General features: G+C 52.7%; 8 protein-coding genes across 8 annotated transcripts; 6 read left to right on the plus strand and 2 right to left on the minus strand.

Moving 5' to 3' along the window:
* The first annotated feature begins 474 nt into the window (after positions 1-474).
* ASPZODRAFT_23315 (hypothetical protein) lies at positions 475-3,007 on the plus strand. The gene is made up of 2 exons (XM_022727930.1): positions 475-2,675; positions 2,757-3,007. The coding sequence occupies exons 1-2, from the start codon at positions 874-876 to the stop codon at positions 2,923-2,925; spliced, it is 1,971 nt and encodes a 656-aa protein (XP_022583548.1). The 5' UTR covers positions 475-873; the 3' UTR covers positions 2,926-3,007.
* Positions 3,008-3,676: 669 nt separating this feature from the next.
* On the plus strand, positions 3,677-5,941 carry ASPZODRAFT_13776 (hypothetical protein; the record flags this gene model as incomplete). The annotated part of the gene is made up of 1 exon (XM_022724381.1): positions 3,677-5,941. One exon carries the CDS (start codon positions 3,677-3,679, stop codon positions 5,939-5,941), a length of 2,265 nt encoding a protein of 754 aa, XP_022583549.1.
* Positions 5,942-5,978: 37 nt separating this feature from the next.
* Positions 5,979-7,312, minus strand: ASPZODRAFT_164617 (hypothetical protein). The gene is made up of 4 exons (XM_022726679.1): positions 7,065-7,312; positions 6,610-6,994; positions 6,194-6,547; positions 5,979-6,132 (listed from the first exon to the last, which is right to left on the minus strand). The coding sequence occupies exons 1-4, from the start codon at positions 7,286-7,288 to the stop codon at positions 6,031-6,033; spliced, it is 1,065 nt and encodes a 354-aa protein (XP_022583550.1). The 5' UTR covers positions 7,289-7,312; the 3' UTR covers positions 5,979-6,030.
* Positions 7,313-8,219: 907 nt separating this feature from the next.
* ASPZODRAFT_129416 (hypothetical protein) lies at positions 8,220-9,099 on the plus strand. The gene is made up of 3 exons (XM_022722260.1): positions 8,220-8,312; positions 8,374-8,469; positions 8,530-9,099. The coding sequence occupies exons 1-3, from the start codon at positions 8,271-8,273 to the stop codon at positions 8,866-8,868; spliced, it is 477 nt and encodes a 158-aa protein (XP_022583551.1). The 5' UTR covers positions 8,220-8,270; the 3' UTR covers positions 8,869-9,099.
* Positions 9,100-9,221: 122 nt separating this feature from the next.
* Positions 9,222-10,516, plus strand: ASPZODRAFT_149999 (hypothetical protein; the record flags this gene model as incomplete). Its single annotated transcript, XM_022725556.1, has 3 exons — positions 9,222-9,295; positions 9,387-9,849; positions 9,935-10,516. 3 exons carry the CDS (start codon positions 9,222-9,224, stop codon positions 10,514-10,516), a joined length of 1,119 nt encoding a protein of 372 aa, XP_022583552.1.
* A 278-nt stretch (positions 10,517-10,794) lies between these two features.
* ASPZODRAFT_59723 (hypothetical protein) lies at positions 10,795-14,830 on the minus strand (the record flags this gene model as incomplete). Its single annotated transcript, XM_022728862.1, has 6 exons — positions 10,795-10,861; positions 10,915-11,582; positions 11,655-11,914; positions 11,969-12,178; positions 12,257-14,681; positions 14,777-14,830. The coding sequence occupies 6 exons, from the start codon at positions 14,828-14,830 to the stop codon at positions 10,795-10,797; spliced, it is 3,684 nt and encodes a 1,227-aa protein (XP_022583553.1).
* A 352-nt stretch (positions 14,831-15,182) lies between these two features.
* On the plus strand, positions 15,183-16,600 carry ASPZODRAFT_1382342 (hypothetical protein). Its single transcript, XM_022724431.1, has 7 exons — positions 15,183-15,305; positions 15,474-15,490; positions 15,551-15,594; positions 15,695-15,768; positions 15,837-15,898; positions 15,975-16,076; positions 16,126-16,600. Exons 1-7 carry the CDS (start codon positions 15,228-15,230, stop codon positions 16,205-16,207), a joined length of 459 nt encoding a protein of 152 aa, XP_022583554.1. The 5' UTR covers positions 15,183-15,227; the 3' UTR covers positions 16,208-16,600.
* Positions 16,601-17,914: 1,314 nt separating this feature from the next.
* On the plus strand, positions 17,915-18,866 carry ASPZODRAFT_129421 (hypothetical protein). The gene has a single exon (XM_022722261.1). The coding sequence runs from the start codon at positions 17,962-17,964 to the stop codon at positions 18,784-18,786; it is 825 nt and encodes a 274-aa protein (XP_022583555.1). The 5' UTR covers positions 17,915-17,961; the 3' UTR covers positions 18,787-18,866.
* The last annotated feature ends 25 nt before the right edge of the window (positions 18,867-18,891 follow it).

An 18,891-nucleotide genomic window follows, 5' to 3' on the forward strand; every position in this document is an offset into this window, starting at 1 on the left:
TTCATTGTCTGAAAATGGTCTGTCCTGTGATTTATACACCTTTCTTCTCGCCGGGTGGCTCTCTTTCGTCGATACCTGCTTGCGACCAGGAAGCATTGTCGGTGTCCTAATACCCTGTTCGATTCAATTCGTTCAATTCTTGTCGATTACCTTCTTTGGAGCATGGAGTTGCTTACTTTTCTTTCTCTCTCTCTCTCTCTCTCTCTTTTTTTTTATTGTCTCTCTATCACTTCACTATCATTGTCTTGTCAATTTTTTTTCCCTTTTATCTTGGCCTGTGTCTATGTTTTGGCTGTGTGTTTTGGCTGTGTATTTTGGCTGTTCGCTTCGAGATAGATATTGTCATTTTAACATTCTGGGCGTAGCTTTTCCATCAGAATAATGATTATTTTTTTTTATTTCCAGCTCTCCCTCTTCTCTCTCTCTCGCTGCCCCTGTCAATGCAGTCGATCCCAAGTAAGACTCCTGAAACGCAATGATTGACCCGCTCAAGCCGTGTCTGTGTGTACTGTGGACTCGAAACGAGGGCGATAACTGGAGGCACCGGCCACGAGAACCTTAGATAATCCTCGGAGATTATCGACTGTTACGGAGTATTGTGGTCATTCATAGCGATCGCTGGCCAGAACGACTTAGGGAGTAAAACTACCTCCTACTCCGTAGATATTGGCAGTTCTTAGCTCGTGGCTGGCGTATGGCTCTCCACAGCCCCCCCTGATCCTCTCCTGGCTTTCTTTTTTATTCCACCATGTGTTTGTTTTCTTGACCTTGTATATCTTTTTGTGTTTAGTTTTGTTGATTCAGGTTTGATTGTTTTTTTCCGTTTTTCTTTTTTTTTTATTTGTTTTGTTTTTGTTTCGTTCCCAGCTGGCCATGGAGAACTCGCCGGAAACGGACCAGAAAACCGCAGCTGGTCCTGCAGAAGCAGAAGCTCAAGCACAACCACCACTACAAGAACAGCGACAAGCTCGAGCAGAGATACGAGAGCAGCTGCAACGACAGACCTCGCATCCCCATGGCTCGGCTCGACATGCCAAACGTTTGACTCTGAATTTCCCCATCAACCCGCCCTCGCTTGTCGCCTTGTCCTCCGTTGAAACGCCCTCGTCGAGCTCGCCGGCCATGGCCCCGTTTGGATTATCGTCAATAGGAGGTGGAGGAGCTGGAGCTGGAGCTGGAGCTGGAGGCGGGGCTGCTGCTGCTGCGTCTTCGTTGCCCCTGTCAACAACCCCCGTGCCTGGCGAGATGGCGGACGATGGGAGTGGCAGCTACGATTTCCTGACGGCCATCGCCTCGCAGGAGCGGAAAGTGCTTGAGCTACGCGAGGAGCTGCAGCGCGCCGAGTCCGATCTGGCTCTCCTCAAGAAACAGTGGGCGCTGTCCGAGCGCGCGAAGAAGAAGACCGAGATCAGCTATCGCGCTGAACAGATGCTGCCGCTCAAGTCGCCCGACCGGGTCGACGATTCTTCTTCCTCTACTGCCAATGCGTCTACCATCACCCCTACTACTACCACATCAACTACCACTACCACTACCACTACTACTACTACTACTACTACACCTCCTAATACTTCGAACATCACCACAGCGAACCTTCGACACAGTCGCGAGCTCGAACGACGGACTAGTCTGCGGTTGGTCACGGCGACGAATAACACCCCGGCGGCGCCGGGGACGAGTATCTCGGCAAACGGACGGCGGGTGTTTCACGGCTCACACACGCGGACGCTGTCGTTGCTGTCACCGTCCGCAAATGGTACCAATGGAAGTGGAAGGCCAGGCGAGTTGGGATCAGGAGAGCGCGTGTCGCGCCCGCCCCGGTCGGCAACGCTGCCCTCCGTGGAACGCAGCCGACCCACCGATCTGCTAGGCCACACTCCGAACGTGTCGAACGAAACCGGCAACCGAGGGACTGCTGCCGCTGTCGCCGACCCGTCGGAGGATCTTATCACCAACTGGCGGCGGTCGATGCCGCCGCCATCGCGCGAGGCGCTGATGCGCACGGGTAAGCAGATGGCATCGGACCTGCGCGAAGGGCTGTGGACGTTTTTGGAGGATATCCGCCAGGCGACGGTGGGCGAGGAAGGGATCAACGCAACCGAGTCGCGAACAGTGCCTGCACGGGCCCAGCGAGATGTCAGCACTGCCTCGCGGAGCCGGGATCGGCTGTCTGTGAACAACAACAACGGGGGTAACAATTCGCAGAGGAAACTGTCGCGGTCGCCGTCGGCAAGGTCTGTGTCTTCAAGGTCCATGTCGTCCACGGGGAGAGGCAGGGAGACCTCATCGACGACAACCACTACCTCTGGTAATAAAAAAACCACTCCGGCCGTGTCCACGGACATTGACTCGTCGTTTTGGAGTGAATTCGGCGTTGATACAGCTGGGCAGACGCAAAACCACAATCAAAACCACAACCACAATCACAACAACCCACCACAACAACATCAACAACATCCCACCCGCAAGGCCTCCCCCCCCTCCCAACACGCGCAGACCGTGAACGCTCCCACCGAAGCCGCCGATGACGGCTGGGATTACTCGTGGGACTCTACTCCGCAGGCCAAGACGAAGACACACACCCCGTCCTCAAGCCGGTCGACTCTTGAATCGAAACATGATGCCTCGCCCATCACGCAGACGAGTAGTCGGACGAGTGCCCGAACGAGCGCAAGGTATCCCCCCCCCCCCCCCCCCCCCCCCCCCCCCCCCTCCCCTTTCCGTACCAGATTCTACTTTCATACTTACTCTTCCAGTTTCTCTGAATTCAACATTCCCGACCCTAGCGTCTCGGATGGAATCCCCTGGCCTGTACTGACGAAACTGGCACCCTCGAAACTGACACGGACTGCATCGACGCTCATGGCGGAATGGGAGAGGAGTCTATCGCCTTCCTTGGATAAGGGGGAGAGCAAGAGGGATTGAGTGGTATATATTCAAAGTATTTAGTACAGGTGTTGTAGATAAAAGGATGAAATGACTTACTAAATGGTTCAGTATCTTGTGCTTATTATTTATCCCCTCATCGTAGAAATTTGTAGATAATAATCCTTCCTACAGCTCAAACAAATTTCCGGCACTTCTTCCTCCTCCATCCTTCCACAACTCCACCGCAGGCATCCACCATGCCCATGGTCATCATTCTAATTCGTGGCTGTGAGTCTAGAGTTCTCTCCACGATTAATTACCAACCAACTAGCCCTCCAGCTGACTGGTGGTTAGGCTGTCGATGAGGCTAAGCGAAGCCCCTACGGAGTAGTGGTACGGAGTATGCGATGGACAACGGAGACGCCCGGTAGACCCTTGACAGTAACAGAGCCAGTGGCAGTGGCAGCAAACGTGTCGCGACAGCTGGATTTCCTGGCGTCTACAGCGTACGGAGCACCTGAAATAAATTACTGCTGTCGACAGAGACATCACCAATGAGGGCTATCCCACTAATGCAACCAGCCTGCCATTTGGCACTGGTACTTACGAGGGGTACAACTGTGTAGACCCCTGCGGTCTTCGACTAGGGTCCAAGATATGATCAAGCCTTTGCTTCTTATCGGCGCCAGTCTGCCTTGTGAGAGTGGGCTTGTTGTTTTAAAAATAAGCTGACCCGGCGCCTTAGGTTGTCTGGCGACGGCCGCTCACTTCTCGGACTTTTGAGCCTCGACAGCTCGCCCCTACAGCCATGGAGACCAGCTCTTCTTCTATCCCGCTGAGACCTTTGTCGAGGGGGAGTTTGCAGCATCCTCCAGGCTACGACGAACATGACCACCGCCAGCAGGAGCAGCAGCAGCCTAGTGCTACTGGAGAGCAACACGCGGAGTCAACAGTCCCGCCGATGGAAACGCTGCCCCCCTACAGTCACGCCCCGCCGCCAGAGCTCGTTTCTGGACGAGGCTATACCACCACCCTCCGTCGCTCGAGATGGGTGCTGCTGCTGACGCTCTTATACCTGATTCTCGCCGTGTACTCGTGGGTCATCACCGTCATCCTCTCGTACCGCCCTCTCTACGGCTTCAAGTCCTGGCAATGGCCAGCAAGCGTATACTGGGATGACGACACGCCGAGCATGGCGGGGAATGATCGAGTCTATCGCTCGGCACGCGTCATCCAGTCCATCGTCAGCGTGGTGACTCTCCCCTGGATCTCCGCTGTATGCGCCAGCGCCGCTGTCATCTTCGTGCAGAAGCAGAAAAGCGCAGACGCCCTGACCCTGCGCCAGGTCATGACGCTGGCAGACCGCAGGTGGATGGATCCTACTGTTTGGTACCACCTCACCGGCTCGGGTGGTGGTTCCAAACGATACACGAGCAGCTTCCTTCTCGGGGCCATGTGCATCTATCTCGCCGCGCTCGTCACGTACCCCATCCAATCCATCTTTCTCACCTCCCAGACCATCACGGTGCCCAAGAGCCCCTTTCAGGTCGCCAATACCGTGGACTTCACCCAGATAGACTCTGTCCAATATTCTGACGCTTCTGGGTACCCGGGCGTTATCATGCTGATCGCCCGCAACAGCCTGAGCAGTGCCACCACGGCGACCCCGCAGTATCACCTCTGGCAAAGCGAGAAGGGCGGGATTGTTCCGACATTTTTGGATATTTCAAGCCTCACGGACCCCTTTTATTGTCCGCTGCCGGTTGGGCTCAATACCGGCCAGGCGCGCCAGTTTGCGCCCCGGATCAACTCCACGGCCACATCCACAAGCATCACAGAGGATGACTGGCCTTCCGACTGCAACTCCTCGTCCAAGTCCGGCTTCTACTTTCATTACAGCTCTGCCAATCTAGACACTGAATATGACAGCAGCTTTGACGTGGTGGCCTGCATGCTGGACTACACGACCACATCCCCGTGGACGGCGACGCGCAAGCCCCAGAATTTCTCTGAAACCCTGTACCTCAATCTTACGCAGCAGGGATATAGCGCCATGAGCAACGTCCATTTGTATAAAATCACCGTCAAGACGACCGCAGGGTACTTCGAGTTGCCCAACTATATGAACGATCTTACGCCGGGCCCCTTGCTGGATGAGGACTTTGCCTCGCTCTGTGGCACGGACTGCCCCGATCAAAACGAGTGGCTGTATGTTAAACGTGCCGATACCACCAATGATGTGGTCTCTAGCGACTGGAATGCCCTTGTGGAGACGCAAATCAATCCAGGCCCGCTCCTCACCACTGCAGCCGCCATCTTTGGACCCAGCTCCTTCATCGAGACCTGGCCCTCAACCTTTGCTGAAATCAATGCGAGCCTCGCCCAGAGCGTGCCGAATTCCAACAACATCTGTCTCGAGCTGCCGCCACTCCAAAATTTGCTACTAGGAGAGGACAGCTATAGCTGCCAGAGCTTTGACTCAAAGGGCACCCCTTCCGATGGGTTAATGGAGTGGATCTACGACTTTCTTTATGGTTCAGACAACATGGCCAACGCCTTCACCGCCGCTGCCCTTTTAGCGAACCAGGCCTGGTTCCAAACCCTAGATGGCCAGCTTTACGTCTATAAGGATTTCGGCACCGACGTAGAGGTCCCCAGCATCTCACTTGCAGGCATTGTGGTCGTCTCGGCCCTGATGGGCCTGTACATGATCCCCCTGCTCCTCCTCGCGATATACTCGTCCCTCTCCCCGCGATGGACCTCCCAGCTCGACTCGTTCGCTATGCTGCGCATGGGGGCAGCGATCGGCGAGAAGAGCCTGCCCTTTCTGGTCGGGCGCAACATGGACGCCATCACCGTACTTGACGAGCTTCCCGGGGTCGTACAGAACGTGGCCTCACCGGCCTCCGAGGGGATCGAGGTCGGCCACCTGGGTCTGGGGCCGGGTAAACGGCTGATGTCCAAGGTTCGGTATGAAGCGTTCGAAGGCGACGATGAGGATTGGAATCAGAGTGAGAGGAATATCATCTTTCTGGCGCGGAATAATGGGGGGCATCATCAACCTGCTTCTTAACCTAGCTTTTGATTCTTGTGTATATATCTCAACCATACTCTGTCATTAATTAATAATCCTGTCTACTATATATATGCTTCAGAATAATCCTATATATCTGCCATGTTGATCCTAGACCCTGATAACTGTGTACTTACAGCCGCCAGTTGAGCAGGAGATGGCTTATTGACAATAGCAAGATAAAGAATATCCTGATGGTCAGCAGTCATCATGAATGGAAGAGAAAGGTCAAGTAAAGGAATGAAGGAATACCTTTCTTATACGTCGATCTTTTCCAGTGTTATCCTCCTCCCTCTTTGTTCTCTGCAGATCCTGTATCCGGCGCGAATACTCTTCATGGCACTGCCGGAGCTGGCGGTCAATCTCCGTCGGTCGTCTGTTCTGGCGCGCGATATCGCGAAGCCGTGCCTGGTACTCGTCTACCAGACGGGACTCTTGATCGTCACCCTGTCTGCTAGTGTGTTGTTGTTTGCGTCTCGCCAGGTACCCACCGGAGAGGAGCCCGATCAGACCGTTGTTCGTGGCCGGGTGGTTAGGGTCTAGGTAGCGGTTTTTGAAGCCGCGGGTGACGGGCACGTTTAGGATATCGCCTTGGTTTTCTGCAGTCTAAACCATCCACTTAGAAGTCTGAGACCTATGGATAGACAAGAGAAGAATAGAGTACATACGTATTTAGCACGCGCCCTCCGGTCAAGATAGTCGTTGTAAGCGGCAAACGCGTTCTTGGCCTTCTCTGCGGTAGACGGCTTCTTGGGCGCCTCTATAGATGACGAGTCGACAGGCTCACGCCGGCCCATCAGCACGTCGAGCTGTCGGCGGTCGTCAAAGTAGATCAGCGGCGCCACGGCCGCAGGGAGGCCCTCGGTTCCGCGCACAGTACTCGATACCGGATCCCGGAGCCGCCTGTGTATGTTCGAGCTCAGCTGCTGAAGTGGGCTCGAGCCTGGGGACGGATCTTGTGGGCTTGGATCGGGGTTGTAGCCTACAACCATGCAGTAGAGACCTCGTGGGCCGAAGAGATCCTCGTTATATCGGTCTAGGACCTGGTTGGTTCTCTTATACTTAGTGATCGCTCATTATAATTTCTTTTCTTCTTCTTTTCTTTTCTTTCGAACAAACCCACTTGTATCTAACTTGTGCCTTGTTGGCCGTCGCTGCTGCAGCCTGAACTGCCATCGAGACACCCGTGACAATCAGCTCCGGCGTCAGGGAAACCCCCAGCGCGACCACCTGGACACCCGCTATCCATTTGTTGCCGAGGAGAGCTTCGTTGCACTCCTCGATGAAGCGTAGGAAGGTCATCTGGTCGATTCCACAGGTTGCCAGTGATGGCGAATAGGCAGCCATGAAGCCACGTTCCTTAGAGCCCGGCCGTTGCTGTGGAATTATCACCGGTAGTGCGAGGCCGGTCTGGGGTAGTGGTGGTGGTGGCGGCGGTGTGTAGTAGGATTCGGTATAGCATGGTGGTGGTTGCTGATCGAGAAAGGCCATCTTGATTTAGTAGATAGTAGTGAGCGGGGGTTCGATGTTCAAACCTGATGGGATCCATCTTGTTTTATACTGGCGTGGGTTTGTCAGTGGTAGAGTTCTCCTGAAGACATACTGGTTACCGCTTTGGGACAAGGCGCGGATCCCCGTGCATGGCCTCAATCCAGAGCATGACAGGCGTTTACATTGCATCAACCAAAGTCGGAGGTGACTGGGAGGAGCTTGGAAGATGCTTAGATGCGCTGTGTGGGCCAGAAAAGGCCGCTCAAGCTTTTTGTGAGGATATAAAGTGTCTACCTAGTTACTAGGTCATACATACCTCGAGCCAGGGCGCTAGATGGGCTGTATTCTGTAGTAGTATCCATTAACTATAGCGGTGTATAGTCTATACTGTACGTCCTAAACATTCAACTATCACTTCATAGCCTTGCCCAGCTATCATTTACCCGCAGTTGCTGGTTGAATATCAAAATAAAACCAACTGGCGATTGGACGGCAAAGTCGACCATTTTAGGAAACAGTTGCGATGGACCCGCTAACCTTACTTTAGTATAGTGCATTTGTTACATAATCGGATTCTTTATCACGTGTAATCTTGCGCTAATGGTTTCTGTCGCACGCCGAAAAAATAAATTTGCGGATATCGCCATCTCCGCATCTCGCCGAGCTTCTGCGCAGCACCTTTTTTTTTATCGATAGACCGTTTCTCGGCGGGGTGCTTGTACCGGGTGGTTTATTTTTTTGTTTTCTTTCGGATCTCGACTTCAAATTCAAGCCAGACACTATGAGCTTTCCCGGAACGACTCCTCCCCTGGCGGGCCTGGGAGGTTCGACTCCCAATATGCAAGGCATGAGTGAACAGGAACAAGCGATGGTCAAAATGGTATGCTTTGGGGGGGGGGGATGTGTTTCCAGTTGTCACATGAAGCCAGCTGACCGTTAAGATGTACGCCGCTATGGAGTCTTGTCCGGTGAAGACCGTCATGGCTGGTGGAATGGGTTTTGCTCTCGGAGGAGCCTTCGGTCTGTTTATGGCCAGTGTAAGTCATCCAAACTCATCAGCTTTCAAAATTAAGGTATTAACAAAAAATGATTGAAAGATGTCCTACGATTCCACCTTCACTCCTCAAGGTCGCGAGATCGCAAACCTGCCCTGGCGCGAACAGGTCCGCCGCGGCTTCAAAGACATGGGTTCCCGTTCCTTCTCCTCGGCCAAGAACTTCGGCATCGTCGGCGCCCTCTACTCCGGGACGGAGTGCTGCATCGAGGGCCTCCGGGCCAAGAACGATCTCACCAACAGTGTCGCGGCCGGGTGCATCACCGGCGGGATTCTGGGCGCCAAGGCCGGTCCTTCTGCAGCGGCGGCGGGCTGTGCTGGTTTTGCCGCGTTCAGCGCGGCGATCGATGCGTATATGCGGATGCCATCGGACTCTGATTAGAGGGGGGAGAAAAAAAGATATTCAAGGATATACGGGTTGATTTCTCATTGGGACGGCGCAGTGTTGTGTTCTACAGTTCTACATTGATCGGGATAGATCGGAAGCATTTTCGGCGTTATTTGGTTTATTTTTCGATTGGATATCTGAAGAAGAGGTATATAACCACTGTGGTGGTTCAATTGGGGTGTGCGATACATATTACTTACTCACAACTCTTGTACAATATCAAGATATAATGAAATATTCATAATTTGCCGCTGACGTAGTAGGAGTAGCACCTTTCCCAACCCAAGATGAGCTGTATGGGGCTACAGCTCGTTCCACCTACTAGGTAAGTATACTTGATACAAAACATGCTAACCGAACAGACAGAGACAGTCGAGAATCCCTTAAACCGGGAACCTCCCGTGAAAGAGTTGATCGAAAGGTGCGAGAGAGAGAGAGAGACCAGACCAGAACCGCACTTTTGACTCAACATAAGAAACAAGACAAAGTTCTGATTCTCAATGATCAACTAGTTTCCTGACCCCCCCTTCAATAAGCTACGACCGTAACCATGGCCCAATCCCCCACCTCTCATCCTCGACACACACCCTCCATGTCAACGGACAGGTCAAGCATCCGCTCTCGCTATCCATGCACGCCCTCTCCACCGAGTTCGCCCAGCACGAGGTGACCTGCGCGCTCGAATGCGCCGGGAACAGACGGCACACGATGCGCACGCTCCTCAAGGAAGTCCAGGGGATCGATTGGGGGGATGGCGCGGTGATGAACTGTTCCTGGCGTGGGCCGCGATTACGAGATATTCTACTTCGTGCGGTGATACAGCATGGAGGAGGAAGAAGAAGAAGCGAAAGGAAAGATCTACATGTCGCCTTTTCGTGTTACCAGGAACGATGCCAGGAAGACGACTGGTTCGGGGGGAGTATCCCTTTATCAAGATGTATGAGGGAGGATGCAGATATAATACTTGCTTTAAAGGTGAGGCATCCTCTCTCTCTCAGACATCTCTAATTGTCTATCCATCCATCTATCCTCTCTCTAACTGACTATCCATTTATTCTAGATGAATGATGATCCCCTTCCAATCGAACATGGATACCCCCTTCGGATCATCCTACCAGGCATCGCAGGCGCGCGGTGGGTGAAATGGCTCGACGCAATCACCGTCCAACCTCACGAATCTACCAATTTCTACCAACAGCACGACTACAAGATCCTCCCTCCCGAAGCTGTGGATACGTTCTCCGCGGAGAAATTCTGGGCGCGCGTCCCGGCAATGGCTGAGATGCCGATCAATTCGGTGGTCGCCCTGCCAGAGGGGGAGGTCGTGGTTTCTTCTCTGATTGAAGTGAAAGGGTATGCCGTTCCGCAGGGCGATAGCGGGCCCGTCACTGGAGTTCAAGTCTCGATGGACGAGGGGAAGACGTGGATCGAAGCACGTCTGGACGAATCCCAGGCCCGGAGTAAGTGGTGCTGGGTCCTTTGGACGGCGCAGATTCCAGTCTCTCCCTCGCATAAAGGACACCGGGTGATTCTTAGCAGGGCAACGGATGCAGGAGGAAATACACAACCGGATCATTCGCAGTGGAATCTGCGCGGGGTGGCTTATAATGGGTACGGGAGGTCGAAAGTGACTTTGATCTAGCTTTCGCCTTATATGACTATATGACAAATCTACTGATGATATCTGTATTCACCTGGATTCCACTAGACCAGGAGACTATATACAAGCCGAACTGTATACTCATGCAAACCAAGAAGCACACGACTCTAGATGTGCCGCATCTCATGATACATGTCTATTCGTCAGTCGTTATTCATACAACAAAAATCGCACTTGCTGGAAACTGCCCAGTATACACTGTATAAACGGCATACACTAGATCCATGGCTTGAAAGAAAGATATTATGGAGGAGTTACTGCTAGCCCATGATCAAGGCTCGAGCTGACTTGGGGTCCGTTCCGAGGACATTGATCAGATATTCGATACTAGAGTTTAATTAGCTTCTCAACGCCATGGATTTGATATAGTGATTGCATACCTTGCATCAGAAGCCAACCGCCGCTTCTCGGTTTGAAACTCCTGTTGGCACTTTTCCCACGTGGCTGCCCGTGCATCCGGCACGACAGTCTTGATCCGCATCTTGAAGTAGGCGCTCACAGGCCGGTGATCAGACGCGCGAGCTTCATGCCGTCGGTACTCCAGTTGCTTGATCCGACCCAGTCCACGGTACAGCACCCGATCACACCAGGCTGGAGAGCGCTTCTTATCGCTCGAATCATAGTCGTCCGTCCCGACATCGTACTTGTAGGTGGGCGCAAAGGTGATCGGTGCTTCCATGAATGACCGAAGGCGGAACCCTGGGTTTTTTCGTCGGGAGGCAAGGAGCTGATCTCGGTCCAGCAACTTGGAGAAGTTGTTTTTGCGGATGTCTTCGATGATGACGTTTCGCGGGATTGCATCGATCCGGTAGTTCAGGTCTCCGTTCAGAATGCAGACCTCGTGGTCCATGATCATTGCTCCATCGCCTCCACTGACGAAATGCTTGGCTCGAGTCAAGAGGTTGCTCTCAGATGGAAGAGACTCCGCTTCCAGAATGGCAGCAATGTCGTTGTTCCGATTCGCGGTTTGCGTCTGTCCGGCTGCAAGATGACAGTTCACAAAGCACAGAGAAGTATCATCCAGTACAAAGCGGAAGATCAGTGCACCCTTGTTTTGTTAGCAAGCCCTTGAATGACTCCAGAGGTTTCGAAAGCAAAAGAAGAAAACAAACAAACAAACCTTGTTGCCATGCAATCCTCCCATACCTCGTTTCACCTCTGCTGCGCTGATGTTCCGGACTCTATCTCGCTCTTTATGCTTGATAAAGATACAGGTGAAGAGACCGATCAGATTGGCTGTGTGCAAAAGGACATATGACTCCTCGAGAGGCATGCACTCATTGATGACGCCCGTCAAGTGCTCCATCCAGACCCGATATTGACGACTCATATGCTCTTTCTCTCCATTTTCCCTTTTCTTGCTGCCGAGGAGCAGACTCTCTGGAAAAGATAGCACGTTAGTACTGATATATAAAGAAGACGACGTAGACGTACTCGCTGTAATCTTTTTGTTCTCCAGATCGACAAGCTCCTGGAATCCAAACACCAAAATCTCGGGCGGATTTTCAGGATGGATTGCATCTTGAATGAAATTACTGGATCGCACGTTGCTGGGAGTAGAAGCTCCGGCGTTCCAGGTGAGCACTGTAGCTCGAATCTCACGGAAATCGCAAAATTCGACGTCCTTACTCAGCATGCGGTCGTCTGTTCAGAGGTCAGCTCCTATCACGTCGAGGGGAAAGAAAAAGGAAAAAAGAAAAGAAAAAAAAAAAAAAATCATACCCAGCCAGTCATCTTCCAACATCCCATCCCATAAGCGAATGCAATTATCAGTCCCCAAGGAAGCAACCTGGAGGCGATTCATTGTCCACACGCTACTTGTATCCAATAAGAAGCCACACACCGGGCTGTCGTGAGCACGCCAGTCCTTTTTTACTGTCCAGGGATTCGTGGTAATGTTGTAGACATAGATCATTCCAGTTTTGTAGGCAGCCCAGAGATAATCGCCGACCATCCCTAGGCAATTGATCTTGTAGACGCTCACATTAACCGAAGCAAGACATGTATACTCTGTTGCAGAATAGACGGAGACTTTGCCGTCGTTATGACCGAGGTAAACACGCCCTCCATCTTTGCTGACATAGGTCCCCGATGTGACTTCGCCCGAGTGCAGCGAGCCGAGCGGGCGTTTGAGCACCTTGAAAGATGCATCGTCACGCGCATTGGGACGGTAGATATGGACCTCTTTCCCTGCCGCAAGCCAGAGTTTGTCCCCCACGACCATGGAGAAGGTATGCCCTCGCGCAACTCGGTCGTAAGGGTTGTGGTAGCTATACTGGAGATTGGGCGTGCCTGTCTCGTCCGGCGGCCAGACCAACAGTCTGCCCTCATCGTCGAGAGTCCACATTTCCTTTTGGTGCCGAAGGATCTTGATGATCTCTCGTCGAGACGGGTATGATCTGGAGCCGACAATCGACTGGGTAGCGATATCGACCTCATGTAGCTCACCCGAACTGGAACCTAGCCAGAGACGCTGGCCTTCACTCTCCAGGTCCTTGCCAGGCTTGAAGGCTATGGAAAGACACTTGACCGTCTCCCCATGGCTGAGGCTCAAAACTTGCTCTCCCGTGGTCAAATCCCAGACCCTTGTGATGTATCCCGTCGTGCAGACGTATCGGCCACAAACGTCGAATAGGCGGGTGTCATATCTGGTGTGGATTTCGTAGGGACCAGACTTGAGTAGTGGTGGCCTGCGGTTGACCTGTGATGAATCCGGGTAATCGGTTCGTGAGACTAGCGGCTCATCGGGGACGACGAGCAGGCCCTCTTCTTCAGCGTCTCTGAGCGGTGGGGCTTCTAGGTGAGTAGAGGATACGCGCGCTCCCGGTTTCGTGTCGCGCGAGAACGAAGGCTGCCGCTGGATCTGGACCGGGGTCTGAAGTTCGTGCCGCTGCGGGTTGGAGGTCTCTGTTCGGAAAACGGGGAGCTGATTGACCGACGTATTATCCGCGGGGGCAATTCTTGGAGACAAGGTAGGGGGTCTCCGCGACCGTTGCGACGGTTGACGAGGTGGGAGATTGGGAGGTTCATACAGACTGTCACCCGAACGCAGTCGGTTGGCAGAAAGAGGAGGAGCCGTCGTGGCAACAGCAGCAGCGGCAGACTGGGGCTCCAAACGAAAAGGCAGCGTTGGAGGGATCTGAACGCTCAAAGGTTTAGTGTCTCGATTCGGTTCTTGCGCGGGCCTTCTTCGCGCAAAGCCCATTTCCCTTGCATCTCGGATTGCAGCAGGAGGAGGAGGCCCAGGCGGGCGCCGCCGTTCATCCAAGGACTGCCTCGGCTGCGGATCTTCCATCAACGGGCGCGAGGGCGATCTGGCCGGGATGACGATGCTGCTTCTCCCTGTGTGCGTGGGCTTCAACGGCAGCTTCTCGGGGCTCCCTGGGGGGGTACTAAACGGCGAGACAGCTCTTTCGTCCGGAGGGAGACCATTTTCCGGCTTCGGCAGCAAGGAGGCGTGGTTAGTATCCAGGTGTGAGAGGCCGACCGGTTTGGTAGGAATCTTCGGCTTGTCGGCGCGGTTAACGGGCGGAGGCAACGAGACACTTTTCGTCTTGCCTGCCGAAGGACTTTCTCGTCTGGCACTGGCCACGGGAGCCCCAGGAGAGAGCCGACCCGTCTTCTGTTCCGTGATGACCGACGTTCTATACTGGGGAGTGGTCGGTCGCGACAGCGACGCCTGAGACTCTGTCGATTCGCGCGCGGGCGGTGCGGGCGGACTAGGGGATGCCCGGGAGCGACCGTTCTGAGTGCGTTCAGCAAAGCCATTATTATCATTAATATTATTATTATTGTCTCCTCCATTCGATCCGAAGCCACGCGGAGGCGAGCGAGGCGAGTCCACCGTCAACACCGGGGCGAGCTGCGGTGACGAGTGGAAATTCATGGACATGGGCCGCCCCTTCCTACCGCTGCTGCCCGGCGACACGGCCGGCTGGGGAGTGTGAAGGGTCTGGCCATTGTGAAGATCGGGATCCGACGTCCAAGGCAGATGGGGTCGCGGCAGATCGAGCGAGATCCGGCTGGAGAAGCGACCATCGTCCGCCGGATCGGGGGTCTTGAGCAGGGAGGTGGTCGTGATGGCAGAGGGCGATCTCCGATGCGCCGCCAGGTTCTCGAAATGCGACAGCAACGACGATACCGGTCTCTATTCCGCAACAACACAGCACATTGTCAGCAGCTACCACGGGAAAGCAGAAAAAAAAACCCCCCCCCCCAGGCTTATCTTCATCATCTTCATACAATGGGAGCATTATCCGTGCTATCCTTGCCCATGCCCTTGCCGTCAGACTCCATGGCCGCAACCGCAAATCCGTCTCGCAGGTGAACGATCGAGCTGGACCATAGGCCCCCTGAGATGGCGGATTCACAGCCGGAGATCCTCTGTGGGCGACCAGACAAAGCGAGGGGCAGGAGAAATTGCGTGGCCTCCTCAGCGCTGGAGAGGGGGAGGGGGGGAAACTTTGTTCTAGGCAGGAGCGGTCAGACTAGCTGTTTCATAGGAGGGCGATCTCGATATCCTCAGAGCCTCGCGGTTCGATGATCTCCAGGTTGGCGACGAGGGAGAGACTGCTGGGGACTGTTGGGCAATTTAAACTGCTCCGAGTCGAGGTTCAAGAATAGGCAGAGCCCCGTTGATTCACGCGTGGCTGCGTCGAGGGATGACGGCTGGCTCCTTACTAAGGCTAGGAATATGGTGGCGGGGAGAAATCCACAGAGTCCACGTCAGGGGAAGGGGAAGGAGGAATCGAGCTTACTTGACAAGAGTAGAGTATGTAATAGTGACTGAGGATATTTTGATGTGTTATTGTATGTTCTTGTAGATATTGTGTCTCCCCCCAAACGCCAAGCACCGCCGTCGATTTTAGCTCTGCCCGCGTCTTTCTCGAAACCAGGCTACGATTTGACTGACCCCTCAGAGCAACGCTGACACTGACAGGCCATCGACATCATGTGGTAAGCGCGGTATTACTGGTTGGAATGTTCTATTTTCGTCAAGGCTGACTGGCGATCGAGTAAACATATCCTCAACGCCCAAGTGTCTATCCGGTCTGCGTGCTGTGAGTTCTCTGGTACCCCGCTCAGTCACGACAAGACAGCACAACACAGCACAACACAGCCTTGTCAGCAAGCTGATTTGGATCTCTGCTGATTGCTCAGGCCGGAAATGGTTCGACTGCGCCGAATGCCACCAGGAACAGGAATCGCACGCGTTGCTGAAGACGAACGAGATGGTGTGTTGGTCAACCGAGCGAGCAGGGGACGGAGTACCACGAGGCTGACCATCGCGGTGCGGGGACAGATCTTTGCGTGTAAAAAGTGCAAAAAGTGTTTTCGAAAGGACGGGACAGAGTTTGACGAGAGGTGAGTACTTGGACTTGGCTGTCGAATGCAAGTGCAACCCGTGCTTGGCTGCTGAAGCGAATGGGCTTGTCGACAGCGATGAGTACTGCCCCCATTGCGATAACCACTTTGTGATCGACGCCAAAACGCCTCAGGCGTCGCTGCAGGTGGAGGGTGACGACGTGCGCATGGACTCGCGGTAGGTCTATCCCTCTGTGACTGTGACTGACTGCATGCTAATGGAACAGAATGCTCAAGGACGACCGGGTTCGAGGGGACGCCCAACGTTCGATCTGGAATGTACAGGATGGAGCAGACCGACTCGGATAAATACAGTTGGAGAAGAATAGAAGACCATCCACTTGGAGAGGAACTGGCATTATGGCCGACTTTTGCAGCGATACCCACGAGACATGACGAATGAAGAAGCAAGATCTGCCACATTCTAATCTTCAAGTCCACCTGCCATGTGTTGAACTGGGAGAAATATCAATGAAGTACTGGCTTGCACTGACATTCAGGAAATGTTCAGCAGGGCAGTACATGGGATCCAGACTGCTGTTCATCTAGAGCTCTTGATAGGAGCTGCATCATATACTAATTTGAATATATACTCACCTACTTTCCATGATAGTATATTGTCAGCCATACTTTAAAAATCTCCCTTGGCTGTCTTATTACTATTCTTTCAGTATTTATTATTTAGGTTTTAATACTTCTGAATAGGTCCCTGACTATTCCATATAATAGCTATCCTATTAAATCACCCTAACCCTACCCAACCCTAAAGACAACCAACCTACTCGTGCTGAGCTTTCAATGCTTCAACAGGACCATTTCTAGATGGCGCCTGAGTGGCAGCACCCCGAGGTGACATCCAGACAAGGACTGCAATGGCAACCAGAATGAACGAGAGGGCAAAGGCATAGTTTGATATGATCGTGCTTGTCTCGACAGACCACCATCCGGGGGGGGGAGAGAATTGGGTGATTTCTTTTTCCATTGAATCTATTAGATATTAACCATTGATCTATTAGATATTAACTACTATGAGCTATGAGGATATCTTACAGAATGTGTATGGATAGTGAAGAACTGACTTGGTAGATAAGTTCTCTGTACTAGGAATATGAAATTATAGCAAGGCTTTAAGTAAATTATCTAGCGTACTCTCTACTCTACTCTGTATACTCTGTATGAGTACTATGGATCCGGGATGGCCGACAGCATACGTAACTGTGGCTCTGCCAAGAGTCGAAGTTATCCACTAAGGTGATCTTCATCAGAAGCTATTCAAGCTACTCTGTACGGAGTAGCCGCAGTCTGGTCACTAGTTGGTGCTATTGATACAGCGGCAGATCCGCCTCTTGGAAACTGCCGCAATGCTTCATAAAGCTTGAATTGGTTCAGAAAGGGAGGTTGTAACCCTACCCTAACCTCTGACTCTAGGTCATCACAAGGATAACTAGACTGTCTATGATTATATATGTATGGCAGATAGTGCAACTCTGATATACTAAGGTATGTAGTAAGTAGTACAGCTTAATGTGATGAAAGATTCTTTCTACACGGCGATCTCCGGACCTAAAATGGTAACTAATGTAGCCCTACTGGCAACTAGGGACTCATCACGCAACTATCAACGAGATGGGGGCCTCAAGTCATCTAACCGATACTCATCAGATGGTCAACTACTCCGTACAATGCACATGAGGGTCCTATTGACTCCTCCCCAGCCAAAGCCCCTGCCTATTATATACTGCATCAGTCATAGCGCCTGTTACTGCACGGCTAAAGCCGAAAGATACACGGCGCCCGCTTAGTCTTGGTAGTATAGACTACATGACTTGGTTAGTATGAAGTGTATAGTGTATAGTGTGTAGTGTAGCATGGACATGGACATCTAACAGGCTGAAGAGTTGAATTCAATCATCCAGTAGCGAAATTCCCTCATAGGAAGTGAACTGGAGTAGCTTGAGAAGTATATAAAGGGAGATACCAGACATCAGGAATACAGAATCAGACATTCTCCATTGACTCTTCTCTTCATCTCATTCATCAAGCAGTCACTCACATCCAACAAAATGAAGGTCAACCAAGTTGCATCCTGGATAACCCTCGTGTCTGGAGTGGCCTGCTCTGTGGCCGCCAGTCTGCCCGCCCCCGAGACGCCGCATTACAACGGCCTGGTCGTCCGAGAGGATGAGACGGCCAAGAAGATCTGGAGTGTGGAAACGAGCACCATCGTGGTCAACTACGCCAACACCTTTGGCATCATTGCCGGAGGGATTGCTGCGATCATCGTGGCCTTCAAGAAAGGCAGCACCAGCGGTTGCACTGTTCACGGCGCGCGCGTCTCGGCCAGAGACTGGACCGAGGAATACGATGCCAGCAACTCCTCCTCCTACTACGAGTGGGATCTGGGCGCCATCTCCGACGACCTGCAGGACTCGGGATTCAATATCGACTACGATGGCTGGAGCTACTCCCAGCTGTTTTCCAACACCTCCGAAGCCCACTATACCGGGACCATCAGCAACAATGGGACCTCCATCTCCGGCATTTCTCTCAATGCCAACGGATCCATCGCTTTCCATGCTGGTACCTCCTCCTCGTCCTCCTCTTCCTCCGATCTTCAGACCCGTACCACCACGCTGAGTGAGGATATTGTCTATGTGATGTATCACGCCACGGGAAAATGCTATACCACTCACTCCGAGACCGAGGTGGCCAAGGGAATCAAAAAGGCGTTCAAGAAGATCACCTCGGGCGAGTACTATGCCTCATGCTGGGCTCTGCGCTTTGGTAGTGGATCGTGGCATGGTCATCTGAAGATCCTGGGCGTCTATACCGACAAGGCCATTGCCAGCATGACTGCCTATTATCGGGAATGCACGGCTGATTCTTAGGTCTTCAGTATATTTGATGTTGAGTCGATGGTCAGAGTAGGGAGCCTTGTGTATATTTAGATAAGAATAGAGTAGACAGAGACAAGCATATAAATATACATATCA

The sequence above is a fragment of the Penicilliopsis zonata genome, assembly GCF_001890105.1.
Source record: "Penicilliopsis zonata CBS 506.65 unplaced genomic scaffold ASPZOscaffold_3, whole genome shotgun sequence".
In the NCBI taxonomy this organism is placed as follows: Eukaryota; Fungi; Ascomycota; class Eurotiomycetes; order Eurotiales; family Aspergillaceae; genus Penicilliopsis; species Penicilliopsis zonata.